Here is a 23,971-nt window from a genome sequence, read left to right on the forward strand (position 1 = left end):
TATAACTCTGCTTACACTTCATTTCTTACTGTTGAAACCAACTGTGGAAGATAGAGCTCAAACTTAAACTATACTTCTAAAGCAATAATATTTTCTGAGCTAATTTTGCTAAGACATCATGAAAATTCCGAACATGAAATTACACCCAAAAAAATCCATTCTACCAAATAAGAAACACTGGTAGAATTTGCCAACAAATAAGAGTGAAACCAATGAACTTCCAGGGATACATGAACTACAAAAGAACCGTCATTAATACCAACAAAATACTTCTAAGCCTCATGACCTATGAGACCTGGCTTGTGAGATCTATGTAGGTAGGTGGAAGGCTGGCTATCAAGTGGAATCAGGACACTCCAGCAGAACCAGTATTGTACCCAGGGGTTAATACTGCATCCAGTCCTGTTCAACATCTTCATTAATGATCTGGATGATGGGGTAGTGTGCAGCCTGAGCAAGTGTGCTGGTGGAAAAAACATGGAAAGAGCAGCTGATACACTGGAGAGTGATGCTGCTGTTCACAGGGATTTTGACAAGCTGAAGAACTGTGCTGACAGGAGCCTCATAGAGTTCAGGGAAAGGAAATGCAAAGTCCTGAACCAGGAGGGAAACAATGCCAAGCACCTGCACGTGCTGCAGTTCACCCAGCTGGAAAGCAGCTCTGCAGAAAGGACCTCGTGGTCCTGGTGGTCACAATGGTGAACACCAGCAATGTGCCCCTGCAGGGAGACACTAACAGCATCCTGGGCTCTGCCAGAAGGTTTAGGGCTCTGCCAGAAGGTTTAGGGAGGTGATCCTCTATCCATCACTGCTCAGAGGTCATACCTGGGATATAATGTCCAGTTCTGGGCATACTGGAGACAGCCCAGCGAAAGGCCATAAGGAAACTAAAGGATTAATTAAGGGCTTCATTAAAGCATTGGAGCATCTCTCATATGACTAAAGCCTGACAGAGCTGAAGTGCTCAGCCTAGAAAAAGTGAATGGGGCATCTTATCACTGTGTATAAACATCTGAAGGAAGGCTTTAAAGATGGAGCCAGACTTTTCAATGATGCCCAGTGACAGGACGAGATGCAATGGGAACAAACTGAAACATGGGAGGTTCCCTCTGAACATTGGAAAGACTCACACTGGCCTGTGTGGCCCGAAGAGGTTGTAGAGTCTCATGCCTTGAGATATTCAAAAGACATCTGAATATGGTCCTAGACAGCCAGCTCTAGGTGGCCCTGCTGGAGCAGGGGGTTGGACCAGATGAGCTCCAGAGCTCGCTTCCAACCTCAATCATTACATGGTTCCATGAATCACATCCCGTTGCATCATATGCAGCTGGTTCAGAAAAACCTGAAGATAACCTGCAGAGTACCATTAAGTTAAATAATAATAAAAGGCTTCTTATGAAATAACTGAGAGCCCATGGAGGATTTCTTTTATTACAGGATTTACTATGCTAATTTAATTACAACAAGGTGATTACAAAGTAATCCTATTTAGGCAGGAAGTTGACACTGCAACTATGAATACCTTACTCAGCACAGGATTAGAACTGCCCTTTTATGGTTACTTTCACCTCCAGAAAGAAGCACTTCAAGGCAAGTTATGAACATGTTTTAGGAAAGTACAAAATTCTACAAAAACTATTCTACAAATAGACAATGTGGATAGGCAGGAAAGAAAGGAGTGTGGCTCAATGCAGGCCAAAATGTTATTAGCTTTCCTCATCTGGGAATGACCAACAACAATAGCTTGTACAGCACAAAATTCCTTCTATAATGACTTCCACCTGCTGGAGGGCTGCCATTCGCCCTGCATCTCCCTGCAGCTGCTTTCCCATCTGCTGCTGGAAGCCATTGCCCTCCCTTTGGATAAGACCTGAGGCCTAGAGATAGATGATTCAGTTGCTCTAAGCAAACAAAATCTTTTCCCAATTCTCAGAGAACCAGACCTGCTGTGTCTAGAAGCACTGCTGGATTGCTACCACAGCACAGTCTAAGCCTGATCACATAAAAGGTTCAAGCTCAATGCGCTTGTGCAGAAACTGGGAAGAAGAGGAATTAAATGCCTGTCAGAAGCCAACTGGTTCTCCACCAGGACTGCAGAACCCCAGCAGCCCTTCATCAAGAGCACTGTAATTCAGTTCTTTGTACCACTGCCCATCTGCCAGCCATAAGATTGCAACGCGCTGAGTACAAACCAGTCTGATAACGAAGTAGGAAGTCAAATCAGTGGAGAGCAAATGGAATTCATCACCATCCTCAGCAGCATGACAGGTCACACAAGCCTTGCAAAACAGATTTGCACAGCCCAGGATTTAAAATAAGCAATCTTTCCTGCTCAAATGCTAAATTGAGATCACCGAAATTGCTGGAGTTTCTATCCTTGGTTCTGTTATGATTATTTTGTATTATTCACGTATTGGCCCATTAAACACAAGCTGGAAATGCCAAATTTCATCTCTGTCTTCTTCACATGCAGAGCACAAGACATAGAGCAAAAAGGGATAATCAGAATCTTAGAAATATTTACTTCCTGCTTCCACAAGAATTATGAGTTTAAGACATTTTTTTCCTAGAGCTTTGCTACCCAGATAATCTGAAACATTCTATAAGATTCCTGTATACCTTAATGAATATTCTTCTCTGAATAGAAACGATTTGCACTATATAACTAAATTCCACAGGTATTTGTTTCCTGAAAGAGGCACACACATTAGAAATAAAATCAAAAATTTCTAATAGCAATCAATGTAATCAGTATTGTGTGCTCCAAACCGACGAAGTTTTTAAAACACCAGGACAATAGTTAATGGACAACACCTTAAACACTGGATTTACAAATTCTCTTAAATATGGCAACCATCACAACTGGGTATTCCATTACTCATATTTTTATGGTCTGATTTTGTAGGTACATACATAATTAATACACAGGTCTGTTTTAAAGACTGAAATTATTCATATTTTTAAATAAATGTTGATTGCACTTGAAAAAATAACCAGTGATTAATAACATGCACCTTTCAACAGATCCCTTCAAAATACCTCAGTAGCTTCACCCTTCAGAACAGAAATACACAGAAGAAAAGAAGGATCAACCAGAGCAACCGAAAGGAAAACTCAGTCAGCTAACAGATGAGGAACAGGTCATGATATCACAACAATCAAGTCATTAAGGTCCACCTCCCCCCATTGAAGCCAATGAGAATTAGACACAAACATTTTCTTAAAAGGCAATCATAAGTGCTTCTAAAAAAATTCTAGAATGACAGCTGGTGTACTACCAAAATTATACATACACCAAATACACTGGCATTTAGAGTGTTTAAAATTATTCATTATTCTTTAACAACTTTCCTGCTACACAGACTTGAATCAAACACATCACCACCTTGATACTGGCTATGAAGTCAGTATTTCTATTGCATTTCATGATCAGGAGATACAATACCTCTGTCTGAAGTATGGCAGCTCTCTGTTCTTTGGCAGTAAGGGACTCTTTAAGCACTTCAATGTGTTGCTTGCAATCTGAATTCTGATTGCTAAGGGTTTCAAGCTTAGTTTGTAAGGCAAGAAGTTCTGATTCTTTCTTTGAAAGTTCTTGTTTCAGTTGATCAATCTGCAGTGGGGGGGAAAAAAAGTTAGGCCATTCATTTTGTCTCCAATTCATAGCTCCACTGGAAATCTGAAAGGTGTGAATGACCATGATATGACAAAGCAGATACCTGTGAATTCTGGAAGAGAATTAAGATTCAGACTTTTTACACTCATATCTTCAATGGTGTTTCTTGCAATTTAATGTACCCTGTCTTAAGAACAATTGCCCTGTTGTTGCAGAAGTTAAAAGGAAACTCCTAAAGATTATACGTGATGATTTGGCCTATAAATTCACCACAGACCTCACTTAAGTTCAAAGGCATGTATCCCATGTGAGGCAAGTCTGGCAGGACAGCAAAAATGCACAGGAAAAAAAAAAACCGTTCACAAAAGTATAAATTCAATCCTTCCAACAGCATGATTCCCATGACTTATCATTGGCCAGAGTGAATCAGGAATTTTTTAACAGTCTGATAAAGAAAAAACAGACATCTTAGAAAGGAGAGGAAAACAGAAAAGTGGGATTTTAACCTTACTCTTCTTGCAAATTTGTTGCTACCCACCATCCCCACCTCTTATTTTTCTCCCTGGCAGTTCACATGGAATTCTCAGGTAGTAGAAAAGCCAAGCCAAGCAGACTAATTTAAGAGAAGTCTGGGGAAAACATAAAAAATTCCACACAATGAAAGGGCTGAGAGATAATAAAAGCTTATCCCAGAGGAAACAGCAGAAACACAATACTAAGACAGAGCTTCTGAATTTAAATGAATTTAAGTTTCATCAGTAAATGTCATGATATTGGGATTATTCTCCTCTTTCCACAATGATAAATGGGAAGAATAGCCACAGAAGACAAAATTGTGATGGATTTAGAATATACGAATCAGAGCAAAGCACTGGACTATATACAGAACAATGTCTGTAGGTGAAAGGATGGTGGATTAGGTGGCATATAACTACTCTTAAATTCTTGTGATATAACACTGGTCACTAGATGAATCCAGATACATCACCTCATGAGGATTTTGTGAAATAAAATGCCTCACTGCATCTGCATAACTCAGAGAAATCACTTCCTTTATATGAAGAGCTCTTTCCCATGTTCCAACAGACATTTGGGATGCAAGAAATCTAGAGATGGTAGATGGAAGATGATTCAAAAATCCCCAGGAAAAAAAGAATATCCACAGGCTGATTCCACTCAACCACGTTTCAGAACTATCCACACACTAAAACACTTCACAAATTCAATATTGTATGGTACTGGGAATATTTATTGCTGGTCAAAATGCTTCTATTTTGTTTTACATTGCAAGTGCATATTTAAAAATTAAATTTAAAAACAATGTTTCTTCCAACTACAGTCTGTATGCATGTCTTAATATATCTATTCCTTATTTCTTTTTATAAATCCCAGTATGTTTGTCTAGCTGGTTAAGGTGCTTGGAGAGTCACCCGTGAGCTACTGTATAAAATCAAGAATCTACCCTGGCACTAAAAGAAATCACCTTTAAAATCTGAAAATAACAAAATAAGAAAAGAAGCATACAAAAACCAGACATGAAGAAAGAATGCAATTAAAAGCAGCTAGAGAAAGCTCTCTCTGGAAAGTAAACCACCTTCTTCCATCCCTTGCCAGAACATGTAAGTAAGCATGGCAAGCAAGAGAAGATGGATAGAAAATGAACAATGGGAAAATCCATGAGATACAAGACAAAGCGTAGATCTGCAGCCAATCTGAATTACATCACAGACTTTATATGAGACGCATGTGAACATCACAGATGCTTAATCTCTTCTAGAAACTCTTCCCCCTTCTCTCCATGACACAACCCACACCCTGAGAAATAACAAAAAAAAATTTAAAAGGCTTTGTTTTCATTGCAGGTGTGGTTTAGAAACAGAATCTGTTTCGTGTAAAGTTCTGGCTACAAGATCTACAAATTGTCAGGAGTTTAAAAATGTGTTACAGCTCTCCAATAAAAAAAAAATTAAGAGTTAAAACACAAACCAAACACACACAACACAAAGATTGTTGAATAAATATGCTGATGTCTTTTTAAAATAAAGTATTATGGTGAAAAAGTACTAAAATTTCAATTTTAAAAAAATTGTCACAAAAATAAAAAGATATAACAAGAAGCTATAAAACTTATATTAAGACATTTTAGACATGGGTATATTCACTTTTTTGAAGTTCTGCAGTATCTCAGCATGTAAAAAAAATAATTAAACAGGACATGAAATAGATTGCTGTCTCTAGCAGATATGCAAAGATTTTTGCTTTGTTGGAAGACCAACTGTCATGCTTCAATGAAACCTCATGATCTTATATAATACAACAAAAACATTTTTGTACTTTATAAAGACTACAATGAGGATAACCTACAAGTCTGGGTAGAAGTGCTGTAGCATCAAAAAACTCCAAGTTTGTCCTCTGAGCCTGACCTTCCCACTATCTCATATATTTCGTATGTGCAATTTGTCTGTCACCGCTTTTTCAACATTGCCCAATATGATCTTGCTTCACCTCGTTTCCTGAAACCCTAATTCCTTTTTCTTCCTTCTCAATTTACGATTCTGTCACCTCCCATAATTTCAGTTCCTTAGAACCCATTAATTTTCCATTTCCAGAAAAACATTACTGGCATTCTGTTGTGATTTTTACACACCAAACGCTTATGTGACATTACACAGAGTAACCAGAAAACAAAGCAGAAAAAAAAAAATCAGAGCTTTCCCTCTGAATATTGCATATTAAAATTAATGGGCTAAATCTTTAAGTAAATAATTCCATTAAATGAAACTATGCTGATTTACTCATCATAGGATTTGGTCTGATGAACAAATGACAACTGCTTTTTAAAGTGAAGGATTTCAGCAAAGGAAAAGGAGTAGCAGTGCAAATGATGCCTGCATACAGTAGACCCTACAAGTCTCTCAGCAGATTCACAGGTTATGTTGGTTAAGGTCTGGTTTTAAACTGCTTATCAAATTTACAGGCCTATCCACACCAAAAGAAGATGCTGTAGCTCTTTTCCTGTTGTGGTTTGTTTGGGTTTTTTTTTCCCTACAGTATCTCCTAGAACTTCCATGCTTCCTTCATTCAGTATGGAAAGTTCTTACAGGCAGACATTAATTACAGAGCACCTTGTTACTGCTTTATCAATTCTTGAAACTCATCTTACTGGTAATTTGCTGAAATTGTACTAACCTGCCACTGGATTGTCATACCCATTTCAGTGGGTAGAGAGAGTTCTAATAGAGAGTTCTAATATTCAAAGAACTACTTAAATTCAGAGTGCAAACTCGCACCTGAAAAAAATATACCAGTGTGCATTTAAATATGTGGCTGATAGCCAAAGGATGAACCCTAATAAGGGAAGGAAGTCTTCCAAAGCAGAAATTTTTATTAACAGAGTACGTATCATCCTATATGTTTTCTTCATAGTCTCAATTATGATATTTGAAGGTGCAGAGCTCTTAGTCATATAAACTTTAAGACCTGTTTTGACAATTTCTGTATTATGTTAGTGATGACATGTTTTCTCCCTTCAAAACCTGAGCAAGGAGAGACCTTATCAAGTGGGCAAGACAATGAAATCTGAGCAAGTTCTCTTTCTCATTTTTACAACTTTTATTTAACTGCAAGTCACAATTAAAGCCTAAATATTTGGAAGGAGTGAATATTACTAAGAAGTAGTTAAGAAAAGACATTGTCTGCCACTCATGTACAATAAATGATGTTCAGTATTTGCCTTCATTTAACACCTTCCCATTTATTTACAACAAGAGCAGATTGAAAACAAGTTATACTTCAAGAATAAATGAGAAGTATTAAGAGCTTCAAGCACCTCAGAAGAGTTTTGTACTGTTCTTTGCCATCAACCCTGTTTATCAGAATTTATCAACAATCCCAGGTTCAACAGATCACATATAGCATGATCTGTTTGCTGACAGCTCCATAAATACTTTTCCACCTTGAAAGGTTCTCAGATGAGTGATAAAAATAATATCTTCTGCTGCAAATCTTAATTTTAAGTGGAGGAAAAGGACTAGTGAAAGAAAACAGACAAAGCTTCATCAGAATGTGGCATTTATCAAAGATCAGAAGGTTGTGACAAAACAAGGCATATTTAATACTCTTCTCATTCATCAGCTTTCCATGCTACAGAAATATACTGAAGCTTTTCCTCTCAAAAAATCAGGAGATTGTTAAAGTTCTAGGCTTTGTACTTTATTTTTATATCAACAGGTTTGCTCACATGTATTGGGAGTTTTGCTGTAAATCACTAAAACTGAATTGCTTTGAAATTAATGATGTTTAAGTAGGCAAAATAATTTTCCTGATATAAAATGCTACTTAGGAGCTTTATTTTTTTTTTTAGTAGCTTAAAAGCTTTTTTCCAACAGAATAAATATGTTCTTTGATTATTATTTTTTTCTTTATAGATCTGGATTAATTCCACGTGGGCACAAACACTTTAACTTCTTCTGTAGCAAAAACCCCCAAACAATGAACAAGCAAAAATGTTTTTTGAGTTTGATACAAGGAAATATGTCACATCACTACATGTTTACTCCCTACCTGTGGTCAACTGCTGGTAGTCTATGTAAAGTAATACGAAATTAAAGGAACTCTGCAAGAACAAAATCATTAAATTGCTAGTCTTGAAAAGATGAGAAAAGTACAATTTAGTAGCCTCTATGAAACAAAAGTCTTTACTACAAAACAACACCAAAAGCTAAAATCAAAATAATTTTCATTTATCCAAAATGCTCCACTCCTTCATGTCTACTGATTATTATACAGTAGAGATTTACCAAAAGGAGACATGCAGCTGCTTGCATTGGAAACAGTCAAGTTAAAACTTTTCTTTCCATTATTTAAACAGTCTTAATCTCTTTTATAAATAGATCTTACCTTATTTTTCATGAACTTTGAGTGACTCTTGTAAACTTCTATTTGTTTGATTTCTTCTTCTCGGTCCTCTGTATTCAGAACTCCATTTGTCTTTAACATCTGTATTTCATCTTCAAGATCTCTTATATTGCGCTCAAGTGAAGCTATTTTTGTATCCTAAGTTACAAAAAAGAGAGTATTGAAAATTACATGAGACATATATTAAAGAGCAACAGAAGCATATCTGTACTTGAGTGAGTATCAAATAATGAGACAGCAAAAATAGATGGTACAAATAGAGAATGCACATAAACCAGGAATAATTCTATTTGGTTTGGGTTAAAGAAATGCAGAATTCAGACCAGACCTCTTTCACCATAGTTGCACAGTCTGTAGAGAATACAAAATTCCATTTAATTCCGACACAGGGATGAAGGGAGAATGACAGATGCCCTATTTTTCCACATATGTATGGTAACAAACCATGTTATCATTAGCAACCATCTAGGCCTGGCTATTCTTCCAAGCTCTTAGACACAAAGTTTAGCCTAGAGAGGCCAGTCCATGTCTCTGCAGGACAAGAGGCCACTTCATTGTGACCTCGGGGTCCCTCTTTCTCTGGAGTTCTGCCTGCTCTCAAGAGGGAGAAAGGCTGTGTCCTCATGTATTTTTCCTTGACTAATCTAGCCACATCACTAAGAGTGGATTTAGCACTTTTTATTGTGAGTCCCAAGATAAACAAAACCACAACCACTAAAAATTTCTACATCCCAGCCAATGGCTGCCACGTGTGCCAGCGCCACACTGGAAGTTTTTTGCTGTTTCCAGTCATCTGGAAATTGGCTAAGTCCCTTCTGTGAGAGTCAGAAAGATTAGAAAATCGATTACACAAACTTGTCACAATTTTCTGTGTGAAAGAACATTGCAAAATTACTCATTAGGAAATCTAGTCAACAACACAGAGGGATCAACCACCCATAAAATATTAGAGACTGGGTGAAGTTCTTGTTCCATTGAGATCAATATGAAATAAAAATTTAAAAACAAAACACACTACGCAAAACAAACCAACCTGATTCACTAAGACCAGGTTAAGTTAGAAAGCTAATTTGGGAAAAACATACAAATGAAATTGATCCTTTAACCAGGACAAGGTAAGGTTGAATCACTGCAACTTTGTTGCTTTCTTTAGGCTGCCTAAAAACAAGCAAAAACCCCAATTCCTGTAATAACTCCTTTCATAACAAAGCTAGGCAAATTTAGCAATTTAAGACACAGAAGAGTCTGGATGAAGTTCCAAAAAGCATCTGAATTTTTGGTACTGAAGGGAAAAAGAATCTCAGATTATTTTTGAGGACCACTGTTATAAATCCATATAGAATGAAAGCTAAGGACTAAGCAATGCTACTTAGATGGCCCACTGTCATTCCTCTAACATTTTTGCTTTTATCTTTATAGTCAACAATAAGTCTCAAACAGAGAAGTTTTCTTTTATTATTTTCTTATTCCATCAAAAATTAACTTTACAATTAATTTTAATTCTAAAACACAGAAGTAAAATATTGAGATGGAATGAAAAAAGGGAAGAATTCTCATTAAATCTTCTCACATTTGGAGAAGCTGCACAAAAGGAAAAATACTGCAAGATACAAAAGTATTTAAAAGCTCTGAAAACAAACACAACACAAAAATAATTGTAGCTCTCACAGATACAATCAATCCAGCTTGCTCCGTTAGACTTCATTTCAGAAATATTTTTCTCCTATTTTTGAAGATAAAAGCAAAACCTAAGCTTCACTACACTTTGGAATGATTTTGCAATGAAATATATTAATACTTACATGACCTGTTATGACATGACATCTGGGAATAGTCTTCATCAAATCTCCCCAGCTAAGTCTGTAAGAGTCTGCCTTTTTGTACTGCCTTCGTATTTTATGTGTTTGCAAATATAATATGGCAGAAACAATTTATAGCACAGCCTGCTACACTCTTTAGAGGGTTTATACATCACAGAACAACATTTAAGCTTTATGAGAAGTATCTAACATAACTTGTGGAAGCACTTTCTGTACTTCTACTTCATCACAAGATTGAAATCTTAGGAAAAGTTTATTTTTAATCAATCTCTGCATGCTGTGATTAGAAATGTGTGAAAGCTATTTTCCTATGTCTTGAAAAATTGTCACTAAGTTTTATATTAACTTTTTATTGCAACAGAAGCCAGCAATTTCACAAATTTTGTGAAATTCAAAGGTACTGTTCCCTGTTGCACGCTGGCTTGCCCAGGAAACCTCACAGGTTTCCTGCCTGGACAACTGCTAGAAAGTGAGGAACCTTGTAGGTCAGAGATAATCAGAGAGCCCAGAGCTCCCAGCGGGTACTGCCACAAGGGAGCTGGGCTGACTTACAGGATGGAGAGAAAGTTTGGTAGCTTTGCATTTGCCAGAAGTTTTGACAGAATAGGCACATTCCCGTAAAATCTTCTGATTCAGCTGAATCAGCGTTTTCCCAAAGAAAATTTCAATTGGAAAACTTTCAACCAGTCTTGTTGGGGCACAGGGTCTGGCAAGCTTTCAGAAACTGAAATGGGAACAGATGCAATATTTCCTTCTAACCTCTAAGATTTATCACCATTAGCAACATTCTAAAAAACTACATGGGTCTGTGTTGAATCACAATGAAGATTCCTTTGCAATAATATTAAGGAAGCAGATTAGTATTAAATGGTACTAATAAACATCTTCTGAGTTCTACAACAATGCAGCATTTGTTCAGATTTTTCAGTCAGGCCCTCTAAATCTGTTAAAAGACATAAGATTACATAGCAGGATTTGTGATAGAGATCAGGGCACCCACCCTAATCTAACCCCTCCTTCCAGCAGTAACCAATACTTCTTCCTTATCTCCTTTATTAGAACAGTGTTGCAGATATTCTAGGAGAGGTTAGGGCTATTTAGGTTTCTGCTGGCTGGACCTAGCAGAAACCCACCTCTTTTGCAATGTGAAAGAAATTAGTATGCGTCCTGATGCTGAAAACAACAGTGCTTCACAATAGAAAAAGACTAACTCTACAAATGAGTTTCCACAATGATGTTTCATAAATCATATCAGTCCTTACAAGAATCCTACAGTACATTTGCTGAAAACTGAGGGGCAGGAAAAGGGCAAAACATTTGTAAATAATCACAGAATATTCTGAGCTGGAAGAGACCCACACAGATCACCAAGTTCAACTCTGTATAATACAGCATTCCAGGCTGTCTTACTCTGAAAGGAGAAGTAAGAAAATGCTACTGCTCATCATGTGAGATACCTGATAAATTTAAATTATGTCTGTGAAAAATTTTGCTTGTAGGGCATTCAACAAGCAATCAGAAGGTAATATTTGAAACTTCACATTTAATAAAGCTTGAATTTAAACACACTTATGTGCATAGGCTGTCAACAGACCATACACAACTACTCTTACTATATGAATTTTTACCTTGTCAATTTAATTTAATGAAAATATTCAGGTTTATCTTTGAAGATAAGGGAAGTGAAAGTTCATGCAATCTTAACAATAGAGTATGTTGCACTGCAAACACACATACACACTTCTCTAGAGCCAAACCCATACCTGAAATATCACAGCTGGATCAATACATAAAGATGGCTCTTTCTGCAAGTAAGGTAAACCACAAATATTTTTATTTACTTTACAGCTTACATTTATAAAGACTTTATAGATGCTAGACTCCACATATTTTTCAAAATCCTATCCTTAAGATGAGTTCTAGGCCATATCTGTTGGCAGTTTCTGATTTTCTCTCTCAAGTAATATCACTGTTTAGTGATGATAGAATTAGACCATAGCAACATGGAATGGTTGGGTTGGAAGCAGCATTTAAAGGTCATCTAATCCAATCCCCTGCCATGAGCAGGGACACCTTCCACTATCCCAGGTTGCTCCAAGCCCCATCCAACCTGGCCTGGAACATTTTCAGGGATGGGGCATTCACAGCTTCTCTGGGCAACCTGTGCCAGGGCCTCACCACCTTCATCATAAAATTAGTTTTTTTCCCATATGTCCAATCTAAATTAATCCTACTTTAGTTTAAAACTGTTGTTCTGTGTCCTATCACAACAGGCCCTACTGAAAGCTCTGTCCCCATCTTTCTTATATGCCCCCTTTCAGTACTGAAAGGCTATAAGGTCACTGAGGAGCCTTCTCTTCTCCAGGCTGAACAGCCCCAACTCTCCCAGCCCATCTGTAAAGGAGCTGCTCCAGCCCTCTGATCATTTTTGTGGCTCTCCTCTGGACTTGCTCCAACAGGTCCATGTCTTTTTTGTCCTATGGAGCCCAGAACAGGAGGCAGCACTCCAGGTGGGGCTTCACGAGAGATGAGCAAGTTTTGACCCCATTCACATGGCCCAGGAGCACTTACCATAAAATGAAGTGAAAAGTATGTTTCCTTTTAATCTTTGTATTATATTAATAGGAGTTCATCAACTTTGAATATCGCTGATATTCAAAATACATTCAAAGGTATCAGTCACCTGGCATTGCCAGCACACAATATGCAAGGAAGCATGCATGGGTGCAATAGCAATTAAAGAGAAGGATTTCCATGTATCAGTTTTATTTTATACTTTAACAGACTAAGATTTAGACTTGAGGGAAAAAAATGCAGTTTAATTACATATATCCACAGTCACAAAGTCAAAAGCAACCCCTGCATCAAAACTAGACTAGTTTGAGGGAATAACAGGAGCATGTGTGAGAGGGAAGCATCCTGCTCTCCCTTAGTTTTGTGACTCTGCTTTCCAGAAGAAAAGAGGGCTTCTGGAGAATAAGGTCAGTTGCAGAAAAGAGAGCTGAGTAAAGAATGTAGTGAGAAACAACAGAGCAAAAGACATGACATCGGGAAGCAAATGTGTCCATGAAGCAAAACCAGAAAGTTAGGAAAGAACAGCCTGTGCAGTGCATCTGAAAAGACAATAGATACCTGGAAAGGAATAAATAAAGCAAGAAAAACAGGAGTCAAGGCATAGGATGTGAATTTTCCATCTTTTTTGTTTGCCCTTTTTTATTTTGCATGAACATACAGGATATGGACACTGCTCAACAAGACAGTTATGCAGAAAAGGCAACCGGTTTAAGAAAAAGCAACTATTTGCAAAGTTTCAGAGGGAAATGAAGATGATGACAGGACAGAAAAGGTAGTTCAGAAGATGTCTAGGACAAATAAGCAGGAGAGATAGGTAGGATAAGTGGGTATACTTGATTGGATGAAAGGGAATAGAGACCAGGAAAAGGGACAGAAAGAATTCAGAAGTGGCAAGGGACAGAAGAAAACCACAGAGAGAATAGGATTTATGAAGGAGGGAAAGTTGCATCCTGGCAGAGCCTGGGGGAGCCATGGAAAGGACTCAGACAAAAGCCAAAGTGGTGAAGGGCTGGAAGGGGCTGGGCGTGGTGAAGAGAAATGGAAACTGCTCCGAGCCTCTGCGTGGGGGAGTGGATGGCCTGAGATTGCCATATTACAGCTAATCCTCTCCCTCCTTCTACCCTCAACACTGTAGGGAAACAATTCCTTCAATGCTTGATCATTCAAAACAAATGTTCCACATTTTTTTCAAAACAAATGCTGTCTGGATTAAGACAATTTAAATTTACTTGAAAACAGTCCAAATCTGGAACTTGTAGTGAAAACTGTTTAATCATGGGGATTTCAACATCTTGCCCCTTTTTCTTTTCAATATTAGGCCTATTTTAGACAGGGGCAACCCCAACAGGGCGTGTGTTCACAGGGACAGAAAGAACTGGATGACTCAGAGCCAAAAAGCAGCCTGGCATCAGTACTCCAGCAACATGATTTCAGCTCACTCATGACAAATGAAAGCCCTCACTATGAAGATTCAAGTTTTAAACAGTGGAACATTGCACCATGCCCACCTCTCCTGGGAGTCAAACAGAAAACACTTCACTGTCTTCAGCAACAGACAGAGACAGACAGGAGCAACTACAGTCATCACACGTGTCATTCATGTGTCATGTACCCCCTATCCCTGTTCCTTTCAGAGTTTTGGTACAGGAAGAGGAATTGAAAATCAATTTCAACATGTCCTTTACATTGTTAATAACCTACATGAAAGATTATAAATTATTCTATCACATTGTTTTTGTATCCCTAAACTTTCATAGCTCTGAATATTAAGAGAAAAACCAAGTTTCTCAGCCACTCCCTTACTTTTCCATTCACATAGGGCAATGAGTTACTGCAAAGACATATTTTAGATTTCATACAAAGACTTCTGAACTAATGTCCAAAGCAAATATACATCCAGAAATGGAATTCTGTAATCAATGTACCTTATTTGTTACTCATATAATCCAAACTAATTATTATCTATTAAAAGACAGAGACTGTATTTATAAAGTCCTGCTGTTGTTTTAACTGTGTATTTACCACAATGTTCAGACATGCTAAACTCATTTGCTCAGAACAGAAGTCACTGGCAAAATGAGGCCTTTAATTTGCACTTCCTTTTAAGACTGAAAGACCATCGTTAATGAATTTCAGGCAGCATTGCCAACTCACAAATTATCTCAGGTCTCATGGTATTTTTCTTAAAGATGAACATTCCAGACTCATAGAATTATGCAAAAATATCCATTTTCACTTTTTAAATTACTATTTTTATTCTTTGTTATTGTGGAGGGAAAAGTCACAACACTTTAGTAATATTATGTATCAAAAAAGGTGAACTATGGTCAGGACTAAGAGAGCTGTTTCATCGTATTTTTTCATATCTGCTGATGCAACCAGTATTTTCTTTAGGTTGGCTGTAAAATTATGGCCTAATAACAACCAACAGAAGAATTAGTTTTAAACTTAGAGAAGGAAAACATTTTACATTAGCCTTGGACAGTTTGCCTCGGACTTCTGTTTGTCAGTTTAGTCCATGTACTTTGGCTCTCCTAAAACACACATACACACACACCCTAGTCTTTTTAAAAAGCAATATTCAGTTATCGTTATTCAGCAACGCTACACTTGATTTTTTTAAATCAATTTTATTTAGTAAGCACACCAGGCGAAATAAATACTAATTATTCCTAGCTACATAACAAAATTGACATGGTAAAGGAAGCATTTAATGACTAAACAGTCATAAATCAACCCTGGTAGGCAGTTGAGTGTCACGGCTGCTCGTTCACGCCCCCTCAGTGGGACGGGCAAGACAACCAGAGGGCAAAAGTGGGAAAACCCATTGTTTGAGGTAAAGCCAGTGTAATATGTAAAGCAAAGCTGTGCATGCAAGCAAACCAAAATATGGAATTCATGCACTGCTTCCCATGGGCAGGCAGATGCCTGGCTGTTTTCAGGAGAGGAGGGCTGCATCGGGCACAAGAGTTATTTGAGAAGACAAATGCCGTGACTCTGAATGTCCTCCCTTCAGTTTGCTGAGCATGACGTGATGGGATGGAATATCCCTTTGGTGAATTTGGGTCAGCTGTCCTTGCTGTGCTCCCTCCCAGCCTCTTGTCCATCCCCACCCTACTTACAGGGTGGGAGCAGAGGGAGAAACTAGGAAAGCTTTGACTCTGTGTAAGCCCTTTTGGACAGCAGCTAAAACTTCAGCATGTTATCAACACTGTTTCAGTCTGAAATTCAAAACACAGCACCAGACATGCTGCTCCAGGGAAAATTGACTCCATCCCAGCCATACCCAGTACACAACATCATGCTGAAAAAACACCACACAGGGAAACATGCAGAGACCATACCTTCATTTCAATAACTGTTTGCAGAGCCTTCGTCTTTGCTGGCTCAGGCTGAAGTTGGGTTCTTCTATGCAATTCCTGTGGAGGAACACGATAGAAATAAGCCTGACGACTCATCTTCCCATTATTTTAATTGCTCATATGAACTCATTGCAACAAAAGTGGGATGATGAGAAGCATGTAACTCCAAGTGCTACAGGTGCTTCCCTGGCTGTAACCCCCCTGCCATCGCTGCAGTCCCGATCTCATGTTACAGTCAACTCTGCCAGCACATGTGCTATTTCTGAAACCCCTTATCAATAATTCATGTCAAGCGTGACAACCCAGCAAAGACTCTCTTAGTCCAAATACAATGCTGCTATTGCTGCTTAAACACCCAAACTTAATTCAATTGTGTTACTAATTCAAACACTGCTAAGTGTTAAATCTTTTACAGTCGTGTCTTCTTAATTTTTCCTCTAATGTCTGAAATAAGCAATTTAAAGACATTATATTCAAATTTGACATTTTAAGGATAATAATTATGTAGTGGGCTGATGCAGCACACGCTACAGTAGCAATTACATTTCAGTTTTCACATTTTCATACTGTTTTTTATGCATCTTAATCCACAGGCAAAAGAAAAATGGATTGCATTAGTTAAGACAAAGTTAACAGAACCAATACATACTGGTCTTCATAAAAATAATAATTAAAAACCCCTACAAGAATATGAAGACAGCATCACTCAGTCTCATAAAACCAGAGCTGTATCTTGGTATGATACATCCCAATAAAAAACTCACATAACTACCTGGAAAAAAGTGGAGTAAAGGTGTGACAAAACATTTTCATTTGAGAATTTGGTGATGCTTATTCCCTTCCCATAAACCATCTGAGATTTATTATTAAAAAAACCTGAACCAGGACAGATATAGTCCCATTTCTACTCCTTTGGAGTCCTTCTGCTCTAAAGGACAGGAGTGTCATCCTTGATTGTCTTTATGTCTCAGTTTTTTCTACTGCAGTGCTCCACATACACTCCTGAACTAACCTTGTAGCCATGAAAAAGACATTTATGCTTGAGGCCAAGGAGCCAAGGTCATTCACCTAGGTCTTGCCTACTTTATAGCCCACAAGTTTAAAAGCCATAATTTTTTGTATCACAAACTATCAATCAGTTTCTTCTTCTGTGTAGCAACAAACATATTGCTGATCCACAACTGTGAGAAACAACTGTTCTCAAAGACCAAGTAGTAGGAGTGATTTAATGTATGTTATTAAACTAAAGTCTACTGCTAATAAACATCTTTATAAAATAGATTTAAAAAATGTGTGACCTAATATATTAAAGTAACTGAAAGAGACAAGTTGGTATACCTAACGCTAAGTAAGTCTGAATGGTTTTTTATTAGGTTAAACATATTGCAGGTACATATACACATATTTAAACTGCACCTAACAGATAACAGTGAACTTATAATTTTGCTTTTATGATTTTTTCAAACGCTTTGGCATTTACGGAATTCTTTCTGCATTTATGAAATAGTATCTCTGAGTAGTCCTTTTTCATTGGTTTTTTTCTTTTAATTTAAATGCAACTCTCCATATTATAAAGAGAAAGAAATCTTTGCAAATCACCTATGCAAGGAATCTCTCCACCACCAGCAGCTGTTTGTCTTAGATCAAACAAGTACCTTCACTGCACAACTGTTTTTAAAAAATAGGAGTATGTAATGAATTTGTCATATAGTTATACAAAAGAATAGTTGGCCAGCCATACCACTATCAGATCAGCAAAAATTACAGCTAATTCTAAGACCAGACTTTGCTCCCCAAGGCCATATAAACTGAGCTGGAATATAAACAGGATTCCACACATTGCCCAGGGAGACAAACCAGAGTTTCCACCCCCTTAGCCAAAGATGAATAGACTGCCAAAGATGCATATTCCGAGATGTCTATCATAGCATGAAGCCTTTGCCTCATAATGCTTTTCCTGTTTGCTTTATGAATCAATCTGATGCTGGCTGACTTAAAAGCTTTTCTTCCCTATCCCTGATGGTAAAACGAAGCAGACTTTAGGATTCTGGAGAAGATCAGAAAATGACTCCCACTTTATTATTTTGTGTGGGTTTTCTTCCAATCAGATTCAAATGTTTGGAGACTCCCACAAGGCTCAGTTCTTGAATTTATGTTGTTCTAGGTATGTGCTTTTTCATTTGGGGTACTTGATTCAGGGATATACTTTGGGGGTACTAATTTAAGGATACAGTTTATGTACATGATACACTGATTTTCTTACTCTGAGGTCATCTGAAGGCTTTAAAATTTGCCTGAACAGCTAAGCAAGAGATATTCTGGAGATTTCAGAAAGTCCTCATAGCCTAAGGAAACCAGATTTTTATCCATTACATCATTTCTGGAATGATGTGGTTTTCTTGTTTTCAATTTCTTTTAATAAAAAGTCCAGAAAGACAAAGAAGAACATGTGGGGGGGAAAAAAATCAAAATCTTATCAGGGATAGTTTCTTTTAACGTAAACTTTATTGAATGGACTCTTGATACTTAAAAGTACTTGTTTCATCATCTCTGCAATGATCAAAGCCTATACTAAAAATCTCTCAGAGTTGCAATCATTTATAAAATTAGATTTTCTTTATATCCCTCTATATGACATCTGCAATTCGTAGTAATTCTGAGCAACCACTTTGCACAGGCAAATTAATTCTAATTCTGTGTAACCAAATGCCCACGCCTTGTCTTTCCTGATGATGCTTAGCTGTCAAGGCGATTAATGCACCCACACAAAATTGACAGGTAATCAGATCTTCTTCACATTCAGTTTACTTTAATAGTCTTTGGTTTTAGACTAAAATAAGTTTCAACCCAAACCTGGCTTTCTCCTTCCGCAGTATTAGGTTAACATCTTGTATTGGCCTCAGAAGTAAATTTAGCACACAATTTTAACAATAATTCAAACACCAAAAAAAAAACTCCAAAGAGGAGGTAGGTTATATTTATAATCCTAAAATACTGGTGGGAAAATGAATTCTACCCTTTTGTTCAGAAATTGATATGAAGATATTGCAAGATTTTGTCATTATTCACTGGTGCTGAAAATCCCCACTACATAGTATAATCTGAATCTAATGCTAATTACCCAAATAAAAGTGTGGTTTTATCCCAGCTTTATTAAAACATGCTTCATCTCTTGGCTGCAGGAAAGTCAGGGTGCTGAAAACGGATCCTTCTTTACTCTGTTTCTGAAGTATTTTATTAATGTTCCCAAGACATCACGACTGTGTTGTTTTCATTCAATGATACCAACCCTGTAAATGTAGTTCAAGGTTTTACCTTTATTTACACAGAACTGCCTAAAATAATGACACAAAGTGCTAGAAAGGAAAAGATGAGGAAAATAAGCAATTTAGAGATGGTGTGAAACTGTCAGTGTGTTTGCATTTCAACTGGTATGCTTCTACTGATTAAAGAATAGAAGGAAAATGGAACCAAAAACAATAAGATGTTTAAAAATTAACAAAAAATTCAAGACTTCTGAAAAATAAAGACATAAAATCAATAAAACCATCAGAATCAAATAACCACTGGAAGAAGAAAGAAATTATTAAAGAAGGCAGCATTAAAACTGGCATGAGAAACCACTGTCAGTAAATGCAGCTTTTTGCCTTCATAGACAAAATGTACAAATCTGTAAATCACAGCAGGCAATGGTGCGGGAGCTGCTAGTTCTCTCAAACACCTCAAAGCACACTGGTTCCATTCTCCTGGAAAAGAAAGCCTTGATAGTTCTTCTACAGGATCAGCTTGTCTGAACTTTAAAATTTAGACCATCAGTATTTTAATATTATGATCAATCATTTAAGTAAAAGCACAGCACTTACCTAAAGTGTCTAAATAGCAGTGTTTCTTCAGCCAAAAATACCATTAGAAACACTGATCAAATTCAATTTAACCAGAATACTAGAAAAATGTAACATACAGGAATGAATTCATTCTTAACATACATCTGCTCTTTTCTAACTCTTCACATCTATCCCCAGCCAAAAGAGTCTCATAGTAATTTAAATGAAAGTAGATTTTTAAAATCCTGATCAAACACTTTATCTTTCTGGAAACCATAAACTGACAACACAAAATTCCCATGTCTGTCTCCAGTGTGCAGGAGTAACGAGCCTGGTTATTGGAAAGGTTTTTAAAAATCATGTTACCATGGACTGTCTTTTTAAAATTCACCATTATAGGTATTGGAGCTCTGGGAAAACCTGTTGAAGAAATTTTGTCAAATCCCAACAAGTTTTATAGCTTGAAGAAATGAAAATGTGTATATAAGGACATGAAACAAAAAATTAGAGGAAATATGAAGAGCTGATAGCTACAAAAGTTCTGGAGAGAGTTTATTTGTAAATTAGGTGTATTTAAATCTCTTAAGTTCTCACAGTTAAGCAAAATACTCGGATGCATGCCCAATTCTCTCGCCATTTATCATTTTAAATAAACAGATATGACTTTTGATGAATATGAAAGAAACTGCATTAATCAGGCACCACCAGCAAGCCATAAGACAAAGGTCAATGGTCCATCACCATGGACAAGTCCAATAATAATCTCAATGGCCTCAGTATTACTCTTGAACAGTGAGTCTAACACCGCCCCTGGCCTACATTAAAAAACTCAGAGATGTAAAGAGTAGGAGGGAGAAAGGAGGAGTTTTTACACCAGTTGAAAACCATCATATTGAATCACGAGCCAAAGTATGTCTTTGCAATGATCAGACTTCCATTTATTCCTGAATTCGTGCATATAAGAAGGGCTTATAAAGTTTTACTAAAATGCCTAAAGACAGACTATGAGGAAAAATAATCTGAGCATTAAGAAACTCGGCTTTTCTTTGACTTGTATGTCAAAAACACCTTAAGCAACCACGTGCGTTGTCATACTGGAAGAGTGTCCTCTGGCAAGAGACCACATACAAAAGGTTTCAAGTGAAAACACGATTTGGATATGGAGCTTGAAATGTATGTGGGACAATTTAATTTGTAACTGAAAGCACACAGAATGTTTCCTGAAAGGAGCTACTGAAACTCCGCTTTTACCGGAATTCTTGAAAATTTCTTTTCTCTGTAGAAGGAATAAACCTTCAAGGGGATCGTTTCTGTTTTGCACATTATCATTAATCTCTTTTCCTCTTTCCAAAATTACTTCCCCAAATTTAGGAAAAGGGAAGAGTTATTGCTTCACACGTATCTTCAGAAAAAGAAACTTTGATGATAAACAGTTTTCTCACTTTTTCACCATTTTCTTTAAGAACCCATACCAAAACCCCTGAGTGCCTGCAGTAAAGGAAGCCCATATATTTGTTTTCAGGGGCAGTCAATTAGAATCAGAAAACAGAAGTTCCAACTGCTGCTTACACTTCTGCAAAGCAAATATACTCTGGAAACATCTTGGCTAAAAAACTTACTCTTTGCACTACACATAAAGCTTTAAAACTGCATGGAAAAATATGCCTTTTGTTTTTTAAAGCTAAATTTTTAAATAGGCATTTATTTATAACCCAAGTGCACTAAAGAGAATCACTTACTTTGCAGTAGGACACATCAATGAAATATTGTTGTGAGTTATAAACCAGGGGATTTTAGGTATTTGGTTTTGGGGATCTTTTTTTAGAAGACTATCTTTTATCACATCTTCAAATTCTTAAAATGTAAAATCCTTATTGTAACAAATCCTTTATGTAATCCATAGTATTTAAAAAATCCTTATCCAACAAATCCATGATTTTAAAGACTTACTTCCACTACTTCCCTCCCATTTAGAAGCCTGAGCACACAAAGAACTTTTTAATAAGGTTGAAAAAGAAAGCAATATCCCATCAGTTTTACAATAAGTGTAACACTAACCATGGAGTAATAATGGAATTCCACCTTAGGGTGTAACTAAGAATAGACTTCCCTTGCTCCTGCCATCAAAAGCATACAGGCAAAGCTTAAAAGGGTAAAGCCACAGCAAAGATTACCAAATACAATCCCAAGATCCAGAACACACAGCAGAGATGCTGCTGTGTGCCAGCTGCACTCCTCATAAATAATAAAATAACAAAACCATTTAAATGCGGACGGTACTGTGAGATGGGATGTTGCCAGCAGTGCCAACACACAGTGCTTGTGGTATTCCTATAGGCCAGTTCATCTAAGTAGAGGAAAAAAGTTTTCCAATAGCTCTTCCCATATTCATACAGCTAACCTCCCAACAGTTTCCTTAAACAAGCTGAAACCTAAGAGTTCTGTCCTAGAAAAATAAAAAGACAAAGGGTGATACCCTGTTTAGTGCTTTCCTCACCTTCCAACCTACAGACACACCCAGCAATACTTGTTTAATTTCAACTCTGAACCAGTGCTCCTCTTCAGCCTGACTGCAGATGCAAAAACAATTTAAATTATTAAATTAAGAACTTCTCAAATGGCAGCAAAACAGCCCTGCCAAAACCAGAGTCACACTCAACAACTCGAAGCCAGAAGTACTACATATTTCACACACTTGCTGCACAGATCTCATAAGGTTACTGAAGAATGTGTTAGCTGGTGTTAACATGCATTAACAGAACTTCAAACATGCTGTTCACTTTTCTGGTAGAAATCCTTTTATAAACTTAGCATTGATAAAACATCAATCACTAAACAGCCTGAGCCAGCCCAGGCGAGTGCTGGCATTCCCTGTGTGATGTCCATCCCCATGTTGCAGTAATACTTCAAATTGATTAGCATGGGACTTTCCAATTTTGAAAAGCATAGTGTTATCTACTAATGTCCATACTTATTAATGGATATACTGGTTTTTTATTACCTTTTCTAGCCTACCCTTTCATGTCTCATGTGCCTTCATGTGGACTTGGTGAAATCACTAGCTAAAATAACTTACAGGTTTGATTTACAGTTCTGTAATTCTCCAGGAAGTGCTTTTCTAAATATGGGTGGGTTTTACTCACATGCATTTAAAATTACTGCTGGCTTAGGCTATTTAGTATTTAATCAGCAGTGCCAGCAAGCATCAGAGTTAATAAGACTTCAAATGTGTAAGTTCATTGGCTCTGTGGTACAGCAAGGTTTTTTTAAAATGCAAATAAAATTTCATGACGATATTTGTGGTGTGTGTCAGGGGCCCATATTGGGACCAATACTATTCAATACCTCAATCAATGGGACTGAGCACACCCTCAGCAAGCTTGCAGGTAACACCATGCTGAGCAGTGCTGTTGGTATCACTGAGGGAAGGGATGGTTCAGAGGGACAGTGACAGGCTGGAGGAATGTGCTCCTGGGAACCTCCAAGGGCAAGGTCCTGCACCTGGGTAGGGGCAATGCCCAGTATCAGAGCAGGCTGGGTGATGAACGAGTGCATTGAGAACAGCCCTGCAGAAAAGGAGTTGGAGATACTGGTAGATGAAAAATTAGATATTATTTTCTGACAAAGATGACAGTTAACATATCATCATGTAACAGAACGTCAAAGCTCTCAGTTAACAAAATTATCTCCCCTAGATATTCAGAGAAATGTCATCCCTACATACCCAAGTGTTCTATATAGCTTTTAGGTTATGCAAATGTATGGCAGAGAAGGACATGAGAGCATTAACCTAAAGAGATAAGACAGACAATTTTTCACACAATTTGGGTGTTGGGGGTGCTTTAGCAGGTGGAAATT

The 23,971-nt window shown here is 37.3% G+C and overlaps 1 protein-coding gene across 14 annotated transcripts in view; it reads right to left on the reverse strand.

Annotated features, from left to right (window-relative positions):
• ERC2 (ELKS/RAB6-interacting/CAST family member 2) overlaps positions 1-23,971 on the reverse strand; it is a 431,010-nt gene that overhangs the window by 317,631 nt on the left and 89,408 nt on the right. For all 14 annotated transcript variants that reach the window (XM_039558888.1, XM_039558887.1, XM_039558889.1 and 11 more), the window contains 3 exons: positions 16,272-16,346; positions 8,516-8,671; positions 3,446-3,613 (listed from right to left, as the gene is read on the reverse strand). In XM_039558888.1, the coding sequence (XP_039414822.1) occupies positions 3,446-3,613; positions 8,516-8,671; positions 16,272-16,346 (399 nt within the window). The remainder of the gene's footprint in view (positions 1-3,445; positions 3,614-8,515; positions 8,672-16,271; positions 16,347-23,971) is intronic.

This window comes from Corvus cornix, chromosome 12, assembly GCF_000738735.6.
Source record: "Corvus cornix cornix isolate S_Up_H32 chromosome 12, ASM73873v5, whole genome shotgun sequence".
Taxonomy (NCBI): domain Eukaryota; kingdom Metazoa; phylum Chordata; class Aves; order Passeriformes; family Corvidae; genus Corvus; species Corvus cornix.